General features: G+C 38.9%; 1 protein-coding gene across 5 annotated transcripts in view; it reads right to left on the bottom strand.

The window, feature by feature from the left end:
• hhat (hedgehog acyltransferase) overlaps positions 1-26,423 on the bottom strand; it is a 94,981-nt gene that overhangs the window by 44,787 nt on the left and 23,771 nt on the right. For 4 of the 5 annotated variants that reach the window (XR_009827374.1, XR_009827375.1, XR_009827373.1 and 1 more), the window contains exons 10-12: positions 25,295-25,496; positions 21,549-21,693; positions 3,113-3,327 (exon numbers count right to left, since the gene is read on the bottom strand). Coding sequence is in view for 1 of the 5 variants with exons in the window: in XM_062059573.1 (XP_061915557.1) it covers positions 3,242-3,327; positions 21,549-21,693; positions 25,295-25,496 (433 nt within the window). In the remaining 4 variants the exon portion in view is untranslated. Of the gene's footprint in view, positions 3,328-21,548; positions 21,694-25,294; positions 25,497-26,423 lie in introns of all 5 variants that reach the window. The other variant, XM_062059573.1, reaches the window with a different exon arrangement.

A 26,423-nucleotide genomic window follows, 5' to 3' on the forward strand; every position in this document is an offset into this window, starting at 1 on the left:
AATTAGTCCGTGCATTCCGGAGGATGAATGTCATCTATTAACGAGAAGCCTGGCGGCTCGCCTGAGAGTGTCGGCTAATGCATCTACTGATATTAGTGTCACCCAGTATACACTACATGTGGAGTCGCTAATGTGAGTGTAAACATTACATTTACTCTGCATTAAAGGTACTTATTTATAAGTGAGATGGTGTGTGCTGCTGGTGCAGCCTCCACTAAACACTGGCATGAGTCATCTACAGCCAAAAAAGTATCAGCTGTGGTCCGTATGGGCCGCAGCAATACTCAGTTGTAATACACTTTGTCACCACTTGTAGCAGTAAACAGAATAAGTCTGGAGCTAAAGCAGGGGTGTCAAACTCATTTTAGCTCAGGGGCCGCATGGAGGAAAATCTATTCCCAAGTGGGCCGTAATGGTAAAATCCTGGCATGATAACTTACAACTAAAGACAACTCCAGGTCGTTTTCTTTGTTTTACTTTGGCCAAAAAATAGAACAAGCACATTCTGAAAACGTACAAATCACAAATAATCCTCTGGACGAAACACTTCAAGTTTGTTGAAAATTCTGAGGAAATTGGTGCAGCTTCAAAAACACAATGAGCTTAGACTTTGTCTCAGTGTATCTACAAAGCCAGGATTAAACTTTAAGTCACAGTCTTTCTGGGATTGAACAAAAAACACATGTGGCCTCTTCTAAGTATCATTGTCATGTCCACGTATCAATCCAGTGCTAACTCAGCAAACCGTAAGAAACGGAGGTAAAAACTATTCAAAAGGGTTAAGTTTTCTCGTTTTTGACAGAGACATTATGGGGGAGTAAGGGTGCCAAATAATGATGTGTTCGAAGCAGAAGACATAAAACAACAGGTTTTAAGTTTAATTTTGGTCGAGGTAGAGGAGCCGCAGCCACGCTTTACTTTGTAGCTTTTGCTAGTCCTAACAGAATTGCTATTGTGACATCCAGTGGACACATTTAGAACAGCAGTTTCTTTCAATAAAAAAATAAAAATGGAGCTCATTTTAATACTTGGCAAACTCCTCACGCGGGCCGGATAAAACCTGTTCGCGGGCCGCACGTTTGACAACTCTGAGCTAAAGTCATGGAGAAGTTTCTTAGGCACAAAAATAATACTAAAGTGGTGAAGCTGTATTTTCAATTTTGACTTTAATTTTATTGACAGTTTAATTAAGAAACATGTTCATTAATAATTTAGTTTATTTATTTTAGCTCAACATAAATGTATTTTTCGTCGTTATTTATGAGTCCCTTCTTATGCAGCATATTTGGGTTAGTTTTTTTTTCCTAATCAGCCTGACCTAAGCCTAAGGTTTATGTGATAAATAAATCATGTGTGATTTGTGATTAACACATGCTTTCATATTATTTGACAAGGTCTTAAACCAGGGGTGTCAAACTCATTTTAACTCAGGGGTAAAATCATGGCATGATAACTTAAAAATAAAGACAACTCCAGGTTGTTTTCTTTGTTTTACTTTGGCCAAAAATAGAACAAGCACATTCTGAAAACGTACAAATCACAAGTAATCCTCTGGACGAAACACTTCAAGTTTGTTGAAAATTCTGAGGAAATTGGTGCAGCTTCAAAAACACAATGAGCTTAGACTTTGTCTCAGTGTATCTACAAAGCCAGGATTAAACTTTAAGTCACAGTCTTTCTGGGATTGAACAAAAAACACAACATGTACACTCTTCGAGGTATCAAATACCTCCTTTGTCATGTCCACGTATCAATCCAATGCTAACTCAACAAACCGTAGGAAACGGAGGTAAAAACTATTCAAAAGGGTTAAGTTCAATTTTCTCGTGTTTGACAGAGACATTTTGGGGGAGTAAGGGTGCCAAATGACGATGTGTTCGAACCAGAAGACATAAAATGGCAGGTTTTAAGTTTGATGTGGGTCGAGGAGGCATACTTGCCAACCTTGAGACCTCCGAATTCGGGAGATGGGGGGTGTTGGGGGCGGGGTTGATGTGCAGGCACCATACCCCTTCCCCTTCGAGCTGTCCTGGATTAAATAAAATTATTTTTTCCAATCATTTTGGAAATTGCAAGCGTATTTCTTCTTTTTCCTCGTCGTCGCCATGTCTCTTCTTCGTTCTTTTGCTTCGTCTCCTTCTTGTTGTGTGTGCAGTTGTGCACTGAGCTCCAAAAGCCATAGATGTTATTGTAGCGTCCCGCAAGAGTTAGTGCTGCAAGGGGTTCTGGGTATTTGTTCTGTTGTGTTTATGTTGTGTTACGGTGCGGATGTACTCCCGAAATGTGTTTGTCATTCTTGTTTGGTGTGGGTTTACAGTGTGGCGCATATTTGTAACAGTGTTAAAGTTGTTTATACGTAAGTATGCATTGCATTCACTTGTGTGTGTGTGTGCTTGAAATCAACGTTATCATTTAACCAGTTAAAAGATCATACAACGTGTCAGCATTTCTTGACATCTTCGAGTAAAGAGCATTGTTAAACCCGTCCAACGCTACATTATTATGTGACTGGGTCGGCACGCTGTTTATATGGAGGAAAAGCGGACGCCTGGACAGCATGCGGCTGTTAAGCGGTGAAGGTTTCAGGTAAGAGAGGACGATAAAGGCAGTGCCTTTAAGGCACGCCCCCAATATTGTTGTCCGAGTGGAAATCGTGAGAAATTTGGTAGAATGGTTGCCCCGGGAGATTTTCGGGAGGGGCACTGAAATTCGGGAGTCTCCCGGGAAAATCGGGAGGGTTGGCAAGTATGCGAGGAGTAGGAGCCTCAGTCACCCTTTACTGTGTACCTCCTGCTTGGCCCCGGTATAAACCGTTTGCTTGCCTAACATAATTGCTATTGTGACATCCAGTGGACACATTTAGAACAGGAGTTTCTTTCGTTAAAAAAAAAAAGCAGCTAATTTTTATACTTGTACGTTTGACACCCCTGTTTTAAACTGTAAATAGGTTAGGTATAGTTATTGAATATGATTGAAATCAAGAGTAAGATGACTAATATTGTGTGTTAATATTTGAGTGGAAAAGTTGGACCCCGAGGTCCTAAAGATGAAGAGTCCCTGGTCTACAGCATGTAGATTTGAACAAAGAAAGAAAGTCAAAAACAGTACTGACCATCTGAGTCCGCTGCCAGCTTTGTGGGCAGCTTCTGTGGCCGCCGGCCAGGTTCCGCGTGTGGTTTTGGCCGCGCTGTTGCTTTATTCAGGAGTTTGCGGGTTCCCGGTTTGCAAAAGTCAAGGTGACTCACGACGGGTGAGAAGTCCACTCCAGCCCGACCTGGGCAAAGCAGTAGAGGAAGGCCAGCATTGGCGGCGCCACGGTGGACCAGCCTGGTACCAGGGAGAGAGAGGTACAGCATGTTTGCAAAGTCATCTTCATCGCATTGAATATCAAAACTAATGAGTTGTTTTTGTCGTCTCTTCATCACGGCAGGAGGCGGTAAGAGCAGCTGGCGTCCCTCCAGGAGCGTGCACCTGCACCCTCAATACTTCCTCATCTCCTATTCTGCCCTCCTCATTCATTCACATTCACGCTCGTATGGACGCTTTGTGCACAGCTCCTTCAAAGCTCACCTGAGCTGAGATGGGCCAGGGCGAGCGGTTCCTGTCTCTGCTGACACCTTGAAAATATTCTGGACGTGCAAATGAGTCGCCGCTGGGCCCTGCGTGGCCCCGGAGGAAGCCCCGCCGTGGTGCTAACACACGCCACCCCCTGACTGTCTTCACACGTGTGTAAGTTTCCAAACAACCTTCTAATGCTCCGAATATTGCTCTCCACTCTTATATAACACCCCATGCCTATATTTGTTGCCTGCATGGTCCACTAAATGCCACACCTCAAATAGATGCCTTCTTCACAAAAAAAACCTGTCTGCAATTATCTTACGTCTGATATTCTTATACTGAATGTCATTATAACACACATCACCTAGCAGATATGGCATCTGTAAAAAGTATTTTATTTGGCATATTATGCCCTTACTTTAACACATTTATGTATTATTGTACATGTAATTATTTCTTAAATGTGTCATCTGTGATACAATATACAATGTCAGCTACATTTCAATTTCTTATTTTATTCTATTATAACATTCATTTTTAAATAATTCTAGATTGTTTAGTTTTTATTGTTCTATACTTGTATGTAAATTATGTGAAAAAAATATGAAATATACATTTTGCATTAAATAGTATAAAGGCAATTGCCTGCCTTCCTCGTAATCACCCTATCTCTGATAGATGTGATACTCTCTGCAGTTAAGTTCAGTCATAAATTCAGTTCTGTTTCAGTTTATTTCGAACATGCATACGATACAATGTAATTCATCACATATTTCCAGTTGTTTCATTACAGTACATCCGAAAAGGAGTAGGAAGAAGCTGAGCTTATCTAATCATACCCCTTTTCATACCATAGCAATGTAATCCTATTTCCTTGTTCTCTGTAACACAACTAGGGCTGCAACTAACGATTAATTTGATAATCGATTAATCTGTCGATTATTACTTCGATTAATCGATAAATAATCGGATAAAAGAGACAAACTACATTTCTATCCTTTCCAGTATTTTATTGAAAAAAAACATCATACTGGCACCATACTTATTTTGATTATTGTTTCTCTGCTGTTTGTACATGTTGCAGTTTATAAATAAAGGTTTATTTAAAAAATAAAAATAAAAATAAAAAATAAAAAATTATTATTTTTATTTATTTATTTATTTTTTTTTTTAAAGCCTCTGCGCATGCGCATAGCATAGATCCAAGGAATCGATGACTAAATTAATCGGCAACTATTTTTATAATCGATTTTAATCGATTAGTTGTTGCAGCCCTAAACACAACAGTGAACAAATAAATAATAAACAAATAATATACCATAGTAAGTAAACAAATATTAAACACATAAATTGTCTTTGTCTCAATAAAAAAAGTTTTAAAAAGTAACTGTTAATAATCTGCTCATATTTTTATGGCGTATTACTTATAATGCGCCCCCCGAATACTCTATATGACGTCTTTTTTTTTCATCTTGAATTCAACCTGAAATTGTATTATTTTTAAGTATCAGTATGTACTATTTTTATACGTGGGAGAAATATATTTTTATATATATTAGATTACATATTTAAATTATATACTTTAAAATTATTATATATTTAATTATATTTTTTAAATATCCCCTTAATATAGCAGCGGCTTGATACAATATAAATACATATATACATATAATAAATATACATACAAAAATGGCAAACTTCATCATAAAAAATATATAAATAGTAATAAATAAATACTAAAACTATAATAATATATAACAATACAAACATTATATATGTAAATATAAATAAATATAGATACAATAAAGGTTATGCATGCAGGTAAAACATGTAATAAAAACTTCATAAAAAGATACAATTATTAGGTCGCAGCAGGGCCACCTTAATGCACAGGCTTACTCGGGCTGAAGCCCAGGGGGGCCCCAACCAACCAGGGGCCTCCAATTTTGACACCAGAATGCAATGACTGGTGTTCAAGGCTGTCAGTTATCGCTTCATGTAGCGATTGTGTACTCTCTCTCTCTCGGCTGCGTTGTTTGTGTCCTACTGCTGCGAGTGGGGCGCTAACCCAGGTCGCCGGTGTGAGAGGCGACCGCGCTGACTACTGAGCCAAAAGCACAGGAGATGGCCAGCACTTTTCTAGAAGTAGACTGGCCTCTGCAACACTCGCACGGACGTGCATGTGCCCGTCACAAAGGAGATCAATCAATCAATCAATCAATCAAAGTTTACTTATATAGCCCTAAATCACGAGTGTCTCAAAGGGCTGCATTCTTGAACAAAATTATTTTTAAAATGGATGAAAGTTTTCCAGTGTTGTTGTTTTTTGTCTTCAAACTGTGTTTTCAGCGCAGGGTGTTGCGGTTTTGTGTGTGTGTGTGTGTTTGTGGTGGGTGGGGTGGGGTGGGGGTGGGAGGGTGCGCAATATAATAGAAAACAGAATAGATGCGGTACTCTCTGCAGTTAGGTAAATGCAGCTGGCCATTATACAATTTTAACACTGTTTTGCTCCACATTGACCTTAAAATGAGAGGCCACATGCAGGCACGCCCGCACCGCATTGTATGATGCCCAGTAGTTCCACACCAACAGCTGCCACATTAGGCCAGAGAAAAAGAAATATCCAATTTCCCCTCAGCTGATTGTTGCTGCTCAGTAATTGCAGCTTTGATTGCTTGATTTTTAACTCTTTCACTGCAGCTTGCATGTCTAGACAGGAGATTCACCAGAGGGTTCATGGTTGTAGACAACCACTGCGTATACCGTCCATCATATATATTAGTGTTGTCCCCATACCAATATTTTGGTACCAGTACCAAAATTATTTCGATACTTTTCTAAATAAAGGCGGCCACAAAAAATTGCATTATTGGCTTCATTTTAACAAAAAATCTTACAAAGGTACATTAAACATGTCTTTCTTACTGCAAGTTTGTCCTTAAATAAAATAGTGAACATACTAGACAACTTATCTTTTAGTAGTAAGTAAGCAAACAAAGGCTCCTAATTTAGCTGCTGACATACACTACCATTCAAAAGTTTGGGGTCACCCAAACAATTTAGTGGAATAGCCTTCATTTCTAAGAACAAGAATAGACTGTCGAGTTTCAGATGAAAGTTCTCTTTTTCTGGCCATTTTGAGCGTGTAATTGACCCCATAAATGTGATGCTCCAGAAACTCAATCTGCTCAAAGGAAGGTCAGTTTTGTAGCTTCTGTAAGGAGCTAAAGTGTTTTCAGATGTGTGAACATGATTGCACAAGGGTTTTCTAATCATCAATTAGCCTTCTGAGCCAATGAGCAAACACATTGTACCATTAGAACACTGGAGTGATAGTTGCTGGAAATGGGCCTCTATACACCTATGTAAATATTGCACCAAAAACCAGACATTTGCAGCTAGAATAGTCATTTACCACATTAGCAATGTATAAAGTGTATTTCTTTAAAGTTAAGACTAGTTTAAAGTTATCTTCATTGAAAAGTACAGTGCTTTTCCTTCAAAAATAAGGACATTTCAATGTGACCCCAAACTTTTGAACGGTAGTGTATGCAGTAACATATTGTGTCATTTTCCATTCTATTATTTTTTTCAAAATTATTAAGGACAAGTGGTAGAAAATTAATTATTAATCTATTTGTTCATTTACTGTTAATATCTGCTTACTTTCTCTTTTAACATGTTCTATCTACACTTCTGTTAAAATGTAAAAATCACTTATTTTTCTCTTGATTGAATACTTTACATTAGTTTTGGATGATACCACAAATTTGGGTTTCAATCCGATACCAAGTAGTTATGAAAATGGGACCCATAACCTCCCTGCTTGGCACTCCGCAACAAAGGGTTGGAGTTGGGGGTTAAATCACCAAAATGATTCCCGGGCGCGGCGCCGCTGCTGCCCACTGCTCCCCAAGGGGATGGGACAAATGCAGAGGACAAATTTCACCACATCTAGTGTGTGTGTGACAATCATTGCTACTTTAATCTTTAATCTTACAGGATCATACATTGGTCATATTCAAAGTCCTCATGTGTCCAGGGACATATTTCCTGAGTTTATAAACATAATATAATTTTTTTTTTAAAAGAAAGAAGATGTTGTGATACTGATGATGGGGGGTCGCGGACCGGTACTTTTCAGAGGCGGTATAGTACCGAATATGATTCATTAGTATCGTGGTACTATACCGTACAACCCTAATATACACATATTTGTATTTGGCATTTTGCAAAAAGCATCGTAAAAATGAAAGACAGATGGTCAACTAGTTCTGCAGCACTGTTCAACGTGAATAATGTCTTTAGTTTTTGATGCCACAATCGATAGCCGCATCTTTATATTATATCGGACTCGTGACTTTAATAGACTATTGCGGATATTGCTCAGCCGACTGTAAACACTGCTCGCTGTACTCATAAGCCGAGGGTTGACAGGTGAATTCCACTGTGGCCATTTCTGGTTTAAAAGCATTGATCTCCTGCTGATGAAGGCAGCCCAAACTCCGCCTCCTCACGTCGCCGCGCAAACAACTGCTCATTGTTCTATTTTTAGCACCCGTAAAAAGAAGGGGCATTTGACAGCAGCAGCAACGGCGACTAATTGATCGGTTAAGACTCATCAGGTTTTTATAGACACCTGATTGGCTCGCGGAGTCCCGCTGTTGTCTCTGGTTGTTGGCGTGAATAATTCACTCCACCCCACTGGCCCATGAATGACATCACAGTAGCGCTTCAGTTCACAATTTAGGAGCGACTACATTTTTTTTACAGCAGATTCCTAAAAACATCAGAATGCTGATATGTAGAGGTGAGCCTTTTTGTAGTAATCCTCTGATTCTGTTCTGTAGAGGATCTTGGACCAGCATTTTAGACCAGCATTTTTGCAGAAGTTCCTTAAAAACAGCATAGTGATTTTGTCATATAAACGATCTTTGACTAGTGTTTATTTGCAGCACGTCTTTAAAAACAGCATAGCTATATTGTCATATAAAGGATCTTTGACTCGCGTTTATTTGCAGCACGTCTTTAAAAACAGCATAGCGATTTTGTCATATAAAGGATCTTTGACTCGCGTTTATTTGCAGCATGTCTTTAAATCAGCATAGCGATTTTGTAATATAAAAGGATCTTTGACTAGCGTTTATTTGCAGAAGGTCCTTAAAAACAGCATAGCGATTTTTTTCATATAAAGGATCTTTGATTAGCGTTTATTTGCAGCACGTCTTTAAAAAAAGCATAGCGATTTTGTCATTTAAAGGATCTTTGACTAGCGTTTATTTGCAGAAGGTTCTTAAAAACAGCATAGCGATTTTGTCATTTAAAGGATCTTTGACTAGCGTTTATTTGCAGAAGGTCCTTAAAAACAGCATAGCGATTTTGTTATATAAAGGATCTTTGACTAGCGTTTATTTGCAGAAGGTCCTTAAAAACAGCATAGCGATTTTGTCATATAAAGGATCTTTGATTCGTGTTTATTTGCAGCACGGTACTTTTTCGTATAGGGAAGATCTTTGAAAAGTTTAGTTTTTGCAATTGCTCCTGTAAAACTGATGATCGAGTTCTTTGACTAGTGTTTTTTTGCAGCACGTCTTTAAAAACAGCATAGCGATTTTGTCATATAAAGGATCTTTGACTCACGTTTATTTGCAGCACGTCTTTAAAAACAGCATAGCGATTTTGTCATATAAAGGATCTTTGACTAGCGTTTATTTGCAGAAGGTCCTTAAAAACAGCATAGCGATTTTGTCATATAAAGGATCTTTGACTAGCGTTTACTTGCAGAAGGTCCTTAAACAGGGCATAGAGATTTTGTCAGATAAAAGGACCTTTGACTCGCATTTATTTACATCACGTCTTTAAAAACAGCATAGCGATTTTGTCAAATAAAGGATCTTTGATTAGCGTTTATTTGCAGAATGTCCTTAAAAACAGTGTAGCGATTTTGTCATATAAAGGATCTTTCACTCGCGTTTATTTGCAGCACGTCTTTAAAAACAGCATAGCGATTTTGTCATATAAAGGATCTTTGACTAGCGTTTATTTGCAGAAGGTCCTTAAAAACAGCATAGCGATTTTGTCATATAAAGGATCTTTGACTAGCGTTTACTTGCAGAAGGTCCTTAAACAGGGCATAGAGATTTTGTCAGATAAAAGGACCTTTGACTCGCATTTATTTACAGCACGTCTTTAAAAACAGCATAGCGATTTTGTCAAATAAAGGATCTTTGATTAGCGTTTATTTGCAGAATGTCCTTAAAAACAGTGTAGCGATTTTGTCATATAAAGAATCTTTGATTAGCGTTTATTTGCAGCACGTCTTTAAAAACAGCATAGCGATTTTGTCATATAAAGGATCTTTGACTAGCGTTTATTTGCAGAAGGTTCTTAAAAACAGCATAGCGATTTTGTCATTTAAAGGATCTTTGACTAGCGTTTATTTGCAGAAGGTCCTTAAAAATAGCACAGCGATTTTGTCATATAAAGGATCTTTGATTAGTGTTTATTTGTAGCACATCTTTAATAACAGCATAGCGATTTTGTCATATAAATGATCTTTGACTAGCGTTTATTTGCAGAAGGTCCTTAAAAACAGCATAGCGATTTTGTTATATAAAGGATCTTTGACTAGCGTTTTTATTTGCAGAAGGTCCTTAAAAACAGCATAGCGATTTTGTCATATAAAGGATCTTTGATTCGTGTTTATTTGCAGCACGGTACTTTTTCGTATAGGGAAGATCTTTGAAAAGTTTAGTTTTTGCAATTGCTCCTGTAAAACTGATGACCGAGTTCTTTGACTAGTGTTTTTTTGCAGCACGTCTTTAAAAACAGCATAGCGATTTTGTCATATAAAGGATCTTTGACTCGCGTTTATTTGCAGCACGTCTTTAAAAACAGCATATTGATTTTGTCATATAAAAGGATCTTTGACTAGTGTTTATTTGCAGCACGTCTTTAAAAACAGCAAAGCGATTTTGACATATACAGGATCTTTGACTAGCGTTTATTTGCAGCACGTCTTTAAAAGTAGCATGGCGCTTTTGTCGTATAGGGAAGATCTTTGAAAAGTTTAGTTTTTGCACTTGCTCCTGTAAAACTAATGACCAAGTTCTTTGACTAGTGTTTTTTTTTTTGCAGCATGTCTTTAAAAACAGCAAAGCTCTTCTAAATCTTTGACATGCCTTAATGCAGTAGGTCCTTAAAAACAGTGATTATGTCGTGTAGAGGATCTTGGACCATGTTCTGTATGTCCTGGTAAAAACAGAGCGCTACGGTCTTATAAAGGATCTTTGAATAGCTTTTTTGCAGTCGATTCTTTAAAAAATAGCACTTCTGTCATATAAAGGATCTTTGACTATAATTTGCACAGCACTTTTGTCATATAGGGAAGATCTTTTTTTTTGTTTTTATGCAGTCGCACCGGTTAAACTGAAGAGCTCTTTTGTTAGAAAGAGGTGCTTTGGCTTGTGTTTTTTGCAGCATGTCTTTAAAAACAGCAGAGTGCTTTCTGTCTTAAAAAGATCTTTGACAAGCCTAAATGCAGTAGGTCCTTAAAAACAGCAGAGTGATTTTTTTTTTCATATTGAAGATCTTTGACCATGTTTTTGCTGTCGGTCTTGGCAAAAGCAAAGCACTACGGTCATATAGAGGATCTTTTTTGCAGTCGATCCTCAAAAACAACAGAGATCTCTGACAAGCTTTTTGCAGTCGCTCCTGAAAAACAGAAGTGCTACATATGAGCTCTTTGACCAAGTTCTTTAACTGGTGTTTTTTTGCAGCATGTCTTTAAAAATAGCAAAGTGCTTTAGTTTTACAGATGATTTTTGACAAGCCTTAATGCAGTTGGCCCTCAAAAACAGCAGAGGGTTTTTTTCATATTGAAGATCTTTGACCGTGTTTTTGCTGTAGGTCCTGGTAAAAGCAAAGCGCTAAGGTCATATAGAGGATCTGTGATTAGCTTTTTTGCAGTCGATCCTCAAAAACAGCAGAGTTGCTTCTATTATATGAAGGATCTTTGACTATATTTTTTGCAACACGTCTTAGAAAAACGGCATAGTGCTTTTGGTCAAATAGAGAAGATCTTTGACATGCTTTTTACAGTCGCTCCTGAAGAACAGAAGTGCTCTTCTTTTACATTGAGCTCTTTGACCAAGTTCTTTAACTGGTGTTTTTCTTTAAAAAACAGCATAGCGCTTCTGTCGTATAGAAGATCTTTGACAAGTCTAAGTGTAGTAGGTCCTTAAAAACAGCAGCATATTTAGGATCTTTGACAATGCATTTTTCTGTAAGTCCTGGTAAAAGCAAAGTGCTATCCTCAAAAACAACAAAGTGCGTCTTTCATATTAAGGCTATATATTTTGCAACACGTCTTTAAAAACGGCAAAGTGCTCTCGTCAAATAGAGAAAATATTTTTAAAAAGCTTTTTACTGTTGCTCCTGAAAAACAGAAGTGCTCTTTTGTTGCTCTTTGACCAAGATCTTTGTTGCAAGCATATCTTTAAAAACAGCACAACGCTTCTGTCATTGAGAAGATCTGTGACAAGCCTTAGGGCTTTAAAAACAGTAGAGTGAATTTTGTCATATAAAAGAACTTTCAAAAATGTGAAGGATCTTTGGACTGTCATTTTTTTGAAAATGTCTTTTTTAAAAAAAACAGCACAGCTGTTTTGTCATATAGGAGAAGCTCTTTGACAAGTTTTTTTGCAGTCACTCCTGAACAACATAAGAGCTCTTCTGTTACATAGAGGCTCTTTGACTAGGTTTTAGTTTGTGTTAGTGTATTTGCATTAAGTCCCTTAAAACAGCAGAGAGCTACTTCATAATAGAGGCTCTTGGACAAGCATTTTTGCAGCAAGTCTGTGAAAACCGCAGGATTTTTGACCGGCATAAAGACTGTGTTTTAATGCATTAATTTAGAAGTACTTAAAAGTGTATTGGCCACTTGTTGAGATAAAAATGTGCAGCTATGCATGATAAATAAGAATAATACTAAAGGGAGTCCTGTAGCGTTCTAAAAAAGCATTCCCCAGAAAGGCGTGTTATTTTAAAACATGCAGAAGTTCCTCTTCACTTATTTACACCAGGCTGACAGTAATGCACGCGAGAAGAAGGTCAGGAGAGCGAAACACTGCAGCACTTATCTGCTGAGTGAAATATGACCAAAATTAAAGTGAAACAAAAAACAAAGATATTATGGCTCAATAGGAGAAAAATCCTCACTAAACCATATTAAGCGAATTAACACAAGCCACCAGCGGAAGTAGCGGCGAAGAAGCAATTGTTGCTTCAGGTCTCATCAGACATATTGAAGACATTTGTACTTGTAATCTAATCACCATTTAAGACATTTTTTTTGCGAGACTTGGTACTTGGAACATTGTTACTTTTTAATCACCTGCAGCTGCCCCAAAGCAATTAAAACAAAATGTTTTTATCTGTTTGTTTTTTTTGTAATGTTGCAACATCACCATGCTACCTACAAGACCCGCTGGGGGTTATTAGAAGTGCTGTGAGAGGTCTTAAAGGCCATTGGACTGTACTTTCTTTCAGGGAGAACAGTCGAGTAGTAGGATTGAATCATACGGACACAAGTCCTGGGACACACCTCTTAATTAACAAATACCTTATTGAGAAGCTGGATAAGAACTTTTAGTTGTTACCTGTTCATCTCATCAAGACATTTAGAACAAGTGTATGCTGGGTGGGAAGAGGTATGCATGCTTGGCAGAGTTTGGTGTGGATGAACAAGCCCATCAAACAGTTAAGGCAATGAACTTGAACAGCTAACAACTAAACAGCAGCATGTGTCTCAGTAGAAAGACAAAACGCTGTCGTGGCATCTGTAAAGCTGAAGTTTCCTCTTATTGTTTGTTTATGCCATGCAGGACAACATTTTAAAAAATTAATAAAGCAACAATCAACATTTTAATAGGTGAGGGAGGCAATACAAACATTATTTACATTGTCGTAAGTTTATTATTATGCATTTTGGATGGTATTACAGTATAGACAAGTTCATTTAGTTCAGTAGTTTAATTCAAAAGGAGATGGATTATTATAACATCTAGTTAAGGAAAAATAAATAATTCCTTAACTGCTCTGTGACATGTGCTGTTGACCTCTTGGCCAGGTCACCCTTTTGAAAGAGATCTTGATCTCAATGGGTTTTCTTATCTGGTTAAATAAAGGTTCTAATAACATTAGAATTGTCAATTTTTTGCAAACTATTCTTTTTTTTTAAATTAAAAATTATTATTACATTAAAAAAAATTCAAAATAAGTATAAGTTTGAATATTCTTTTTAATTTTTGATTTTTTTAAACTTTGTTAAACATATACAATAGACTTAAAATTTGCTGGACAATACAAATTATTGCAGATAAACTGTATCATTGTCAGCATTATTTTGAGTACAAATTAGGCAATAATGTAAATGGTCTGTATTTATCTAACACTTAACTGTATACGGAATGATACCCAAAGCGCTTTACATTATGCATCACATTCACCCATTCACACCCTGATGGCGATTCAATTCATTATAATACATGATAATAATAATAATAATTAGGGATGTCCAATAATATCGAACTGCCGATATTATCGGCCGATAAATGCTTTAAAATGTAATATCGTAAATTATCGGTATCGGTTTCAAAAAGTAAAATTTATGACTTTTTAAAACGCCACTGTGTACACGGACGTAGGGAGAAGTACAGAGGGCCAATAAACCTTGAAGGCACTGCCTTTGCATGCCGGCCCAATCACATAATATCTACGGCTTTTCACACACACAAGTGAATGCAAGGCGCATACTTGGTCAACAGCCATACAGGTCACACTGAGAGTGCCCGTATAAACAACTACAACACTGTTACAAATATGCGCCACACTGTAAACCCACACCAAACAAGAATGACAAACACATTTCGGGAGAACATCCGCACCGTAACACAACATAAACACAACAGAACAAATACCCAGAACCCCCTGCAGCACTAACTCTTACGGGATGCTACAATATACACCCCGTAAAACGTAAACAAACAACATAAATAAAATGGACTCTCAATCTCTGTTCGCACAAATAACACTTCAATAAATATTGAACATCTTTAAGTGCAGTTTTTACACGTTTAAAATACTGGGTTTGGTGGTTTGTTTTGTTGTATTTTTTGTTGTTGCTATCACTTTCCAACAAATTAGGCTCGTTCGTCCCTGTTGATGGGCTCTTGCTCACTCGTTTGAAGACTGGCTTTGATCATCTTTTTTTTTCCTCCTATTTTGTTAACTTGGTGTGCGGGTCGCGACTAGCGAAGCATATGCTCTGCAAATCCTGTGTGTGTGAGCTAGCGGTCAAAGTCCATTCAAAGTCATCCACTGTTCATTTGATTCTGTTATCGAGCAAACACGCTCAGATGCTAAGAGCGACGCACAGAGTGAACCCTCTGGCCCCCTGTTTGAAACGAACATTGCAATTTACCGATTACTGCAAAGATTTTTCGACTTCATTTTTATTTATTGTTCAATTATTTGATTTCTTCGGCCTAACATTTGCACACAACAAACACCTGACCTTAAATAAACATTTGACCAGAGCTGCATGATCTTCTCTGCTGTTGAGCAAGTAAACGTCCTCTGCCACTTTACATTAAGAAACATGGTAGTTTGTGTAAACTTTTTTAACTCAACTCTGTGTTTCTCATACATTTATATCCAATACATTTGGACCACCACAAAATAGACTTGCTATCTGTTTGCACTTGCTCATAAACACATGGTCACCGGACTGTGTGGATTAAAGAATCTTTGGGCACCTCAGGATCTGATACGATTCATTGATAAAATCGATTATTTATACGTGATCTAGAAGTATTATACGGTATATTGTTAATATATTGTATACTATTACATATATTCTAAATACTGTATATTACATTTGATTATTAATAATAATAGCATGTCTACAAGGCACCTTCTTTGGCTACGGACATATTCATTATTGAGTCATTTCCGGTTGATAAATGTTAGTCCACACAACATGGATATATATATGGAAGATTAGACACGGGAGAACTGTAGCTGCCTGTTAAGTGATAATATAAATAAATGTCTGTACTTGGCGAGCAGGCATCCTTTATTTAATGTTCTTGCCTTCTATAATTACAGAATGTTCAGACACTTTGACCCCAGTCGCTATAAACTTACGGCATCAAGACATGTGTCATCTATCTACTTATAAATATCTATAGCTGAAGGTGCTGCTTGGTGACGGCTGCACTGTATGGATATTATTGTCTCACCTGACTTTTAATCTACTTGCTAAATCCCTCTTCTTTTCTGTAACGCGGTTCCTAACTTCCTATTAGCCTTCTGTTGAAGTGTACAAAGCATTTATTCTCCCTTTAAAGGCCTACTGAAAGCCACTACTAACGACCACGCAGTCTGATAGTTTATATATCAATGATGAAATCTTAACATTGCAACACATGCCAATACGGCCGGGTTAACTTATAAAGTGACATTTTAAAATTCCCGGGAAATATCCGGCTGAAACATCGCGGTATGATGACGTATGCGCGTGACGAAGTCCGAGTAACGGAAGTTATGGTACCCCGTAGAATCCTATACAAAAAGCTCTGTTTTCATTTCATAATTCCACAGTATTCTGGACATCTTTTGCAATTTTTTTAATGAACAATGAAGGCTGCAAAGAAGACAGTTGTAGGTGGGATCAGTGTATTAGCAGCGGACTACAGCAACACAACCAGGAGGACTTTGTTGGAGCGCTAGCCGCGCTAGCCGCGCTAGCCGCCGACTTCACCTTGACTTCCTACGTCTCCGGGCCGCCAAACGCATCGGGTGAAGTCCTTCGTCCTTCTGCCGATCGCTGGAACGCAGGTGAGCACGGGTGTTGATGAGCAAATGAGGGCTGGCTGGCGTAGGTGGAGAGCTAATGTTTTTAGCATAGCTCTGTGCAGTTGGGTTGCTAAGTTAGCTTCAATGGCGTCGTTAGCACAGCATTGTTAACCTTCGCCAGCCTGGAAAGCATTAACCGTGTATTTACATGTCCACGGTTTAATAGTATTGTTGATTTTCTATCTATACTTCCAGTCAGGGGTTTATTTCTTTTGTTTCTATATGCAGTTAAAGCAAGATGCTATCACGTTAGCTCGTAGCTAAAGCATTTCGCCGATGTATTGTCGTGGAGATAAAAGGCACTGAATGTCCATTTCGCGTTCTCGACTCTCATTTTCAAGAGGATATAGTATCCCAGGTGGTTTAAAATACAAATCTGTGATCCACAATAGAAAAAGGAGAGTGTGGAATCCAATGAGCCAGCTTGTACCTAAGTTACGGTCAGAGCGAAAAAAGATACGTCCATCGCTGCCTCTCAAGTCATTCACTGTAACGTTCCTCATCTACGAATCTTTCATCCTCGCTCAAATTAATGGGGTAATCATCACTTTCTCGGTCCGAATCTCTCTCGCTCCATTGTAAACAACGGGGAATTGTGAGGAATACTAGCTCCTGTGACGTCACGCTACTTCCGCTACAGGCAAGGCTTTTTTTTTATCAGCGAGCAAAAGTTGCAAACTTTATCGTCGATTTTCTCTACTAAATCCTTTCAGCAAAAATATGGCAATATCGCGAAATGATCAAGTATGACACATAGAATGGATCTGCTATTCCCGTTTAAATAAAAAAAAATCATTTCAGTAGGCCTTTAATTCACTACTTCACATTCAAGCTGGCATAGCGCCGCAGTTAGCATAGCTTGTCCTCCCCTGCTTGTACTAACTTGCGCTAACGTAAAATAATGAATTTACAGAACATTGGCATTAATGCCGCATTTTAAAACTGTATTACTTTATTTAACGTTCGTCAATAATCAATATTTGGACATTTGTCCATCAATTCAGGAATCATCCACGTTCTAATCGTGAAGCATCGGAGAATTGATCATTTTTCCCACCTCGTGTGAATGTAGCTTGTCGTTTCAACCTCGTACAGTAGATTGCACCGTAACTCTGCTTCTTAACATACCTTACATGCCCCCAGACTGCCAGAGAATAAGAAGACACAGCAGGAGGCATCAACAGCTGTGTTTCCTAAGCGATATTTCCAAAATTGCGACAAAGTACATTTGCGACTTGTAGGTGTTTCCATTAAAGAGTCGTAATTAGGGTCCGCCCTGTACCCTGTACAAAGGACTCCCCCAGGGAGTCCTCAAAGGAACCTATTGTATTTGTAAGGTTTTATTATTCTTTCTTTATTATTCCGCAGCTTTGCGCACTACTTTGCCCCCCTCAACATGCTTCAAAATTTACCAAATTTTACACACACATACAAAAAGTGGTACAGCACACTTTAGTCAAAAAACCAAACCCCAAAAATCTAAACTGCTCTCTAGCGCCCCCTAGGAAGTAACTTGCCTCTAACTCCCACTAGGAATGTCGTAGAGACATAAAACAAAAACCTTTATGTAGGTCTCATTTAGACCTACCTTTCATAATCTCACATCCTCGGGCAAAAACCAACAGGAAGTTGGCAATTTCCCCTTCAAGACAAAAAATGACTAAAAACACTCATTTTTGATTTTTGGGCTGTAATTTGACCCCCTTAAAATACTTCAAAACTCACCAAAATTCTCACACACAGCGGGACTGGTGGAAATTGCGATCTAAAAAAAAACCGAACCCCAAAACTCAAAATTGTGCTCTACATAATTTTTGAAAAAAACTGAGAAAAAACTGCTCCTCAGAGGAAAACTCAGACAAAACTGCTTAGAGACATGAAACAAATACCTCTATGTAGGTCTCGCCTAGACCTACATTTCATAGATTGACATCCTTCAGCAAAAATCAACAGGAAGTTTGCTATTCCTCCTTCAAAACAAAATTTTTGTTACAACCGGTCACCAAACATCAAACGTTATCTCCTTTGAGCGTGTTTGTCGTTTCGGCTTCAAACTGCTACAGGAGAGAGATTGAACCCTTCTGATTAAACGTTCTGTACGGATTTTTGATAAGTGCTACCGTTTTGATTTTACGAGCCTTCAAAGACCCGCAGCACTAAAGTTGCTTCGCTGCTGTGATTTTACGCGCCGTCAAAGAAAACAACCACTGTGCCGCAGCACCTAGGAAAAAGACACAGACACAACTTCCTCTAACTCCCAGTATGAATATCGTAGAGACACGAAACAAAAACCTCTATGTAGGTCTCACTCAGGACTACCACTGGACAAAAGTATTGGGACACCTAGGACTAGCACCTGCCAAAATGCGGACCCGACCAACGCTGCTTGCAGCTTTAATTCTACTAAAATCTCGTCTGGCCTTTGAGGAAGATGTACGTTTTGCGATTCCATGGTTTTGGAGCTGTGATTACAATTGCAGCCACTGCTGTTGCAGTTATTGTCCATCGAAGACGAAGGCAGCGGTTGATCGCTCAAAGGCAACGTCCTTACGTATGGCCCGGTATCGCCTCGCTCCCTCGGGGCGACCGATCGGAAGCCCTAGTTGAAAAAGTGTTTTCATCGTGCTTTTGCGACACACTTTGATATCGAAACGTTTGAAAAACCACCTCATGAGAACGTAAAAATGTTTAAGCGATATTTGCGAGGTTTTTCGAAATATGGGTGTTACTAGGGCTGGGCGATATATCGATATACTCGATATATCGCGGGTTTGTCTCTGTGCGATATAGAAAATGACTACCGAATTTTTCGGAGTATAAGTCGCTCCGGAGTATAAGTCGCATCGGCCGAAAATGCATAATAAAGAAGTAAAAACATATATAAGTCGCACTGGAGTATAAGTCGCATTTTTTGGGGAAATGTATTTGATAAAACCCAACACCAAGAATAGACATTTGAAAGGCAATTTAAAATAAATAAAGAATAGTGTACGCGTAAGTGTACGTTATATGAGGCATAAATAACCAACTGAGAACGTGCCTGGTATGTTAACGTAACATATTATGGTAAGAGTCATTCAAATAACTATAACATATAGAACATGCTATACGTTTACCAAACAATCTGTCACTCCTAATCGCTAAATCCCATGAAATCTTATACGTCTAGTCTCTTACGTGAATGAGCTGAATAATATTATTTGATATTTTATGGTAATGTTTTAAAAATTTCACACATAAGTCGCTCCTGAGTATAAGTCGCACCCCCGGCCAAACTATGAAAAAAACTGTGACTTATAGTCCGAAAAATATGGTATATCTGATATTCGAGTATACATTCTCACGCAGTTGCTTTTAGCTGCGGGCATTACACTGCAGGCGTTTCCCACTCTTTCTTGTCTCTCCTTCTCACAGAGACATAAACCAAACGCACCTTCTTACATACGTCACATGTGCAACGTCACACGCTCCCGCGGAGCAGAAAGGTAGCAACATGGTAACGTTAGCTGTGATGCTAACGGTGAGGTGCGGGTGGTAATACGAGGGAGAGAAGGTGCGAATCTGGTCACAAATGGAGGAAGAATTAAATCCCAAGAAAAACAGCACGGGATCCATCGTCCGGCGGTGGTTTGGCTTCAAGAGGGAATATGTTCAACATTTACGCGGCAAAAGCGTTGCTACAAAAAGTAGCAGCACTGCTAATGTAGCATCATTTGAAAAGTCACCCGCTAGAGAATAAGGAGTGCTTGAAACTCTGCATGTCAACATCTCCGGCCGGTGCCACACCCACAAAATGCCCAAGCAACTATTTCCACATCTACACCGTATGAAAAAAAAAAGTCAACAACAGAAGGTGATAACGTCCGCAGGAACCTATTAAGCAGCTAATTTTTATTTGACAGTTATTGAAATATCTTGTGTAACATCATGCACAAAAGTGCACTTTATTTGTTTTAAACTATTGTAGTGGCGTTCTGTACAAAAAGTACACTTTAATTTAGTGTTGGTTTGATATGTCATCTTGGTGACATCATTCACAAAAGTGCACTTATAGCTTGTTTTAAAATGTCTCTGACAATCTTGCACTTTCTGTTTTGAAATGACATGAATATATATTTGCCACTGCTTAATAACTGTTTAATAAATACAGTTTTGGTAAATTTACTTAGTTGTGATTTCCCTCTCTGCATGAAAGTTTAAAAAATGAGCATATATTAATGCAGTATGAACAAGAATGTTTTAATGTAGACACATAGAATCATCATACTGCTGTGATTATATGCATCAAGTGTTCATTCAAGGTTAAGGCAAAATATCCAGATATATATCGTGTATCGTGACATGGCCTAAAAATATCGAGATATTAAAAAAAGGCTATATCGCCCAGCCGTAGGTGTTACCATTACCAGTTTCTTACTGCGATATCAAGGTTTTGCGCATTTTCAGGGGTAATGGGAATGCAGCTAGTCTTGCCAACTTAAGCACTTTGTTGACCCTTCCAGATTCTGTTTTTCACAAAGGCAACTAGCGGTAAATCTAGTTGAATCTTTTTCTGGTCCTATTGGACACTTTTGTATAAAGCTGCACAAAATGCTGCTACATGACTTTTTGAAAAAGGACAAAGAACTCATTTAAATGCTTTTTGACTCGCTCCCGGCATTTGCCACTGAAAGCAGTTGTGCACGGCTATAAAGCTCTGCTCAGCCGACTGGAAGCTTCCTGCCTGGAACCACATGGCACTCGCTGTAATCTTTGGCAGCGTGCAAACGACGCTGCTTGCTCGAGAGCCAGATACACGAGCAGAAAAAGAGCTGTACGTAAACAGTTTAGAGTGGGTAATGTGACATTCCAGTTTGAAATGTCAGATTGAATGATGGTGTAGTCGCATGCTCGATGAGCATGTTACTTTGGCAAGCAAATGAGCCAGGATGCAGCAGATGTCTCTCTATTTGGGAGGCATAAAAACGGCAGAATCTTTTACTGGAGGCTCCACCAGCAAGCCCGCATGTGTAAAAAAAAAAGCCACAACCAGTGTGTGTGGTGACTGTCCCAGTACAACGCCACTCTACCTTGAAGGAAGACACGCTTCCAGAAGATTCTGCCGACATGGATTCCCCCCAGGAAGACCAGATTCGAGAGGATGAGCATGGCGGTGGAGAAGGCCAAGAGGAACGCGGCGCAGCGCCTCCTTGTTGCCGCAGAGAAATGCCGCTCCTGGGAAATCAGCGCACAAATAAGTGAAGTGCCGGGGAAGCACCGGAGAGCGTGACTGTTAAATGTGGGAGACGCCGAGCACCAATAAAAATGTGTCGTGCACGTACGGCGGACCTGTTGCTCTGAGGAGGTTAACCTTTTCCACAGAGCAAAAGGGAGAACGATGCGGAAAATGTATCACAAACAAGACTTTTGCTCACCTAAATATCACACCTTGACAGCATCCAAGCTGTGTTTTGATTGATTGATTGAAACTTTTATTAGTAGATTGCACCGTACAGTACATATTCCGTACAATTGACCACTAAATGGTAACACCCGAATAAGTTTTTCAACTTGTTTAAGTCGGGGTCCACGTAAATCAATTCATGGTGTGGGTGTGTGCGCACGTTCACTGTAACCACTCCAAGCACTTTAGATGCTGTCTTTTTTCAAATTTAGAATTTTTTTTATCTCCACCTAACCCTTGCAAGTCAACTATAATTCAAAGCACGGGTGTCCAAAGTGCAGCCCGGGGGCATTTTTTTGGGCCTTTTTGATTTGACAGACAATCCATTGTGAAGTGTGAAGTGAATTATATTTATATAGCGCTTTTCTCTAGTGACTCAAAGTGCTTTACATAGTGAAACCCAATATCTAAGTTACATTTAAACCAGTGTGGGTGTACACTGGGAGCAGGTGGGTAAAGTGTCTTGCCCAAGGACACAACGGCAGTGACTAGGATGGCGGGAGCGGGAATCGAACCTGGAACCCTCAAGTTGCTGGCACGGCCACTCTACCAACCGAGCTATGTCGCCCCCGTATGCCGGCGGTACTTAGCATTGCCCATTTTGCTTGTTGGCGGCCATTTTTTTTCAATCAATCTTGCTGAAAATATTCTAAAGATGAGTACAGTTGTCCCGTGATAGGGGAATTTCCGCAAAGGACCGTAGTATTTCTTATTCATAAATCCAATATTTTCATAGTTAGCCCATAAAAAACCTGTTTACGACCTTCGTAATACGATTTAAAACATTATTAAAGCCATCTAAACATAAAATAATAAATTTTGCTCAATCTAAAAAAAAAACCATATAGTCTATTGTAGGGATTAGGGATATTTATCGTTAAGATTTTATTGATACAATACATTTACCGGTATTAAGTGGTACTCTTACCGGTACTATAAGTAATTAATGGAAAAAAAGATGTGAAAAAAATACATTTTAATTAGCATTTATATTAGCACAAATTCAACCATAGCACCTCCAACATGATGTACTGTAACATCTCAGAGCAGTGTAGTCTTTAATCAACACCTGTTTTTTATTCAGCCTTAAACAAGTCAACTATGTGTGCAGTGCAAGGTGAAATGCAATTATGTCATCATCTTCTAAACACCACACAGATCCAACACTGTGTTTCTATTCTTTACAATTACACTCAGATGGAAATAATATTGATGTATGGCATGCATGTGCAGAACACAGACATTTTACATGATATCAAACATATCATATAAATCAATACAATCAATTAGCATGTTATGTGGGTGTGTATTTCGTAACATTAGGAATTGTTATTTGTGTTCATGTTGCACACAGATGTATTTGAGTGACATCCATATTGAGTGCTGCGCTGCCGATGTGTGTGTATTATACAAATAAAAAGACCCAGTGAGCAAGTGTAATGCTTGATCGTACAGTTTGTAGTTAAGAGACAGAACTAACTGAAACACATTTATGCAAGATGTGCTTTAATGACACGTAAACGAGGCGCAATTGAGTGACGACAGACAGCAACCAGAGACCTGTCAGTCACAGTGGATGCCATATTGCTTTATGGATTATTATATTGCCTCATTTTTTACCCCCTTTTTTGAGTGTATCAATATTGGCCCGTGGCCCCACAATACCTGACCGAGCTGCTGCATCACCATACCTCGTCTAGAGCCTTGAGGTCAGCTGACCAAATGCTTTTGGCTGTCCCCAGATCCAGGCTAAAGACCAGAGGGGACAGAGCCTTTTCCGTTGCCGCCCCTAAGCTCTGGAACAGCCTTCCCCTCCACATTAGGTCAGCCCAGAGCCTGGGGGTCTTCAAAACCCTCCTTAAGACCTACCTCTTCTCGCTGGCCTTTGACCCGAGCTGAGTCCGCCCACTAGGCCACCATTTCTAGTCCCCCCCCCCCCTCCCACCCCTTCGCTTTAGTTGTATTTTTCAATTTGTCGCACTTTTATTTCTATTATTTTTATTTTGCAAATTTTTTAAAACTTTTTATTCGACCCCTTTTACCGTATTGCATTTGCACTATCTTGTTTAGCACATTCATTGTTTATGTTCTTTGTTTGTTTTTTGTTTTGCTTAGTTTTTTTTTTTTTTGCTCCATGCTTTTTTAACCTGTAAAGCACTTTGGTTCAATCTAAAAGTTGTTGAAAACGTGCTATATAAATAAAGTTGACTTGACTTGACTTGACTTGGATTAATGGGAGGACGGTTAATAAAACGCGGTCGTGACTCGTGAGTAAAGTGCGTTCACTTCAAACTGACACAGCGTGCGTGACTTTGAGGGACTTTTGAGGAAGAAATATTGTTACAAATATGTGTGTGGTGTTGCTCCTTATTTGGCATCATTCAAATTTGATTTTAATGTGTGGCAGCTGAACTGAATGTGGCAGCATTGTCATAATTACGTCCACTGGAACAAAAAATACCGTTAGCAGTATTGTTAGTTCAGAAACATTACGGTCCTAGTGGACCGACCTAATTAGGAACCGGTACCAAAAAATACCGGTACTATGTATAAATCCCTAGTAGGGATGTACCTATAAATGGTATTAATGATAAATGCTGCAAAACCTCTGACGGTTAATATCACAGTTTTAAATAAAACATTTCGAGAGAGCATGAGGAGGTTGAGGTTAGGGGGGTGGGGGGGGGGTGTATATTGTAGCGTCCCGTAAGAGTTAGTGCTGCAAGGGGTTCTGGGTATTTGTTCTGTTGTGTTTATGTTGTGTTACGGTGCAGATGTTCTCCTGAAATGTGTTTGTCATTCTTGTTTGGTGTGGGTTCACAGTGTGGCGCATATTTGTAACAGTGTTAAAGTTGTTTATATGGCCACCCTGTGTGTGATGTATGGCTGTTGACCAAGTATGATTGCATTCTCTTGTGTGTGAAAAGCCGTAGATATTATGTGACTGGGCCGGCACGCAAAGGCAGTGCCTTTAAGGTTTATTGGCGTTCTGTACTTCTCCCTACGTCCGTGTACACAGCGGCGTTTTAAAAAGTCATACATTTTACTTTTTGAAACCGATACAGATAATTTCCGATATTACATTTTAAAACATTTATCAGCCGATATCGGCAGTCCGATATTATCGGACATCTCTAGAAATAATGTTGCAAAAAAAGAACCACCACCCCCCACCCCCCACCCCAAATAAAATGACATGTGGTGTACATATATTAGATAGATAGTACTTTATTGATTCCTTCAGGAGAGTTCCCTCAGGAAAATGTATTGTTTAAATTTGAAAGTTTTGTACGACTTCGGAAGTGTATTTTTCCTAACTCGATGGTTATTGTCATATATTGTACTGTGTGTGTGTGTTTGTGTGGAACTTACAAAAAAGGAGTAGACAAGCGCTGAGCCAAAGAGAGCCTTCAGGCCTGTTTCCATCAGAACCCCCAGCCAATTCATCAGGGCCCAGTACTGTAGGTAGTCATGGCCGCCATGCCAAAGGCAGACAAAGCCAAACGCCAGCGCTGTGGACAACATCTTGTAGTGAACTCCGTGATGCGAACCTCCCAGAGGCACGTAGATGTATCTGCAACACGAGTGGGAGGGACGGGAAAGGAATTATTAGTATTATCATCATGAAAACCACAAGCTATATCATTATCATTTGTGAGGATGCAGTAAATGATGAGTGCGGATGCAAGAGGGGAAAAAAGTGGGGTTAAAAATGTCCGCCCCTACAATCCATCATGTCAAGTTCATAGATTTTTAAATCCGATGAAGGGAGCTCTAGCGCCTGGAGCAAAAATAGACACTCCGCGGGAATAACAATCCTGCCCTGTTATTGATGATGTCACTGAATGAAATAAAGTGATTCACGCAAACACATCTTTCATCACTACATGCTGATGTAATGGAAAAAACAAACCAAAAAAAAGATATAAGCAGAAGCAGAACATTGATAGCGCAGGTCTCAGGTAGGCTGGTTTTGTGTGCCGCTGGGCTGCAAACTCATTATCTCAGCTACCCTGTGGCTCATCAAAAGTTCCTGAAAGATGAGCCAGAATTTTGGGAGGCTTTGAATAGCGAGGCCAGCTCGCCAATATTGGAGGATGAGAGCGACCGTGCGCCAGCAGATTGGAGAGCAGCATATTAAAATGCATGCGTTGGTACATTCGTTTCGTAACATTTGACCACCCCAAGCAGATGCGAGAAACATGCATGCTAAATTTATATGTAGACGAACAGAAGTTAAAAGTAAGAATTTGCACTTACACCTTATAGATAGATAGATAGTACTGTATTGATTCCTTCAGGAGAGTTCCCTCAGGAAAATTTAAATTCCAGCAGCAGTGTGGAGAATTGAGATATAATTTAAAAAGTAAATAATGGAGGTATAAATGGAAATAAAATTGAAAATATAACAATAACAATAAAAAATAAAAAGTAACATTAACAATAAAAATATAACAGTAAAAATAAGAATATAACAAGATAAACTAGGCAGTAGTGTCCA

Source organism: Entelurus aequoreus, linkage group LG09 (genome assembly GCF_033978785.1).
Source record: "Entelurus aequoreus isolate RoL-2023_Sb linkage group LG09, RoL_Eaeq_v1.1, whole genome shotgun sequence".
Taxonomy (NCBI): Eukaryota; Metazoa; Chordata; class Actinopteri; order Syngnathiformes; family Syngnathidae; genus Entelurus; species Entelurus aequoreus.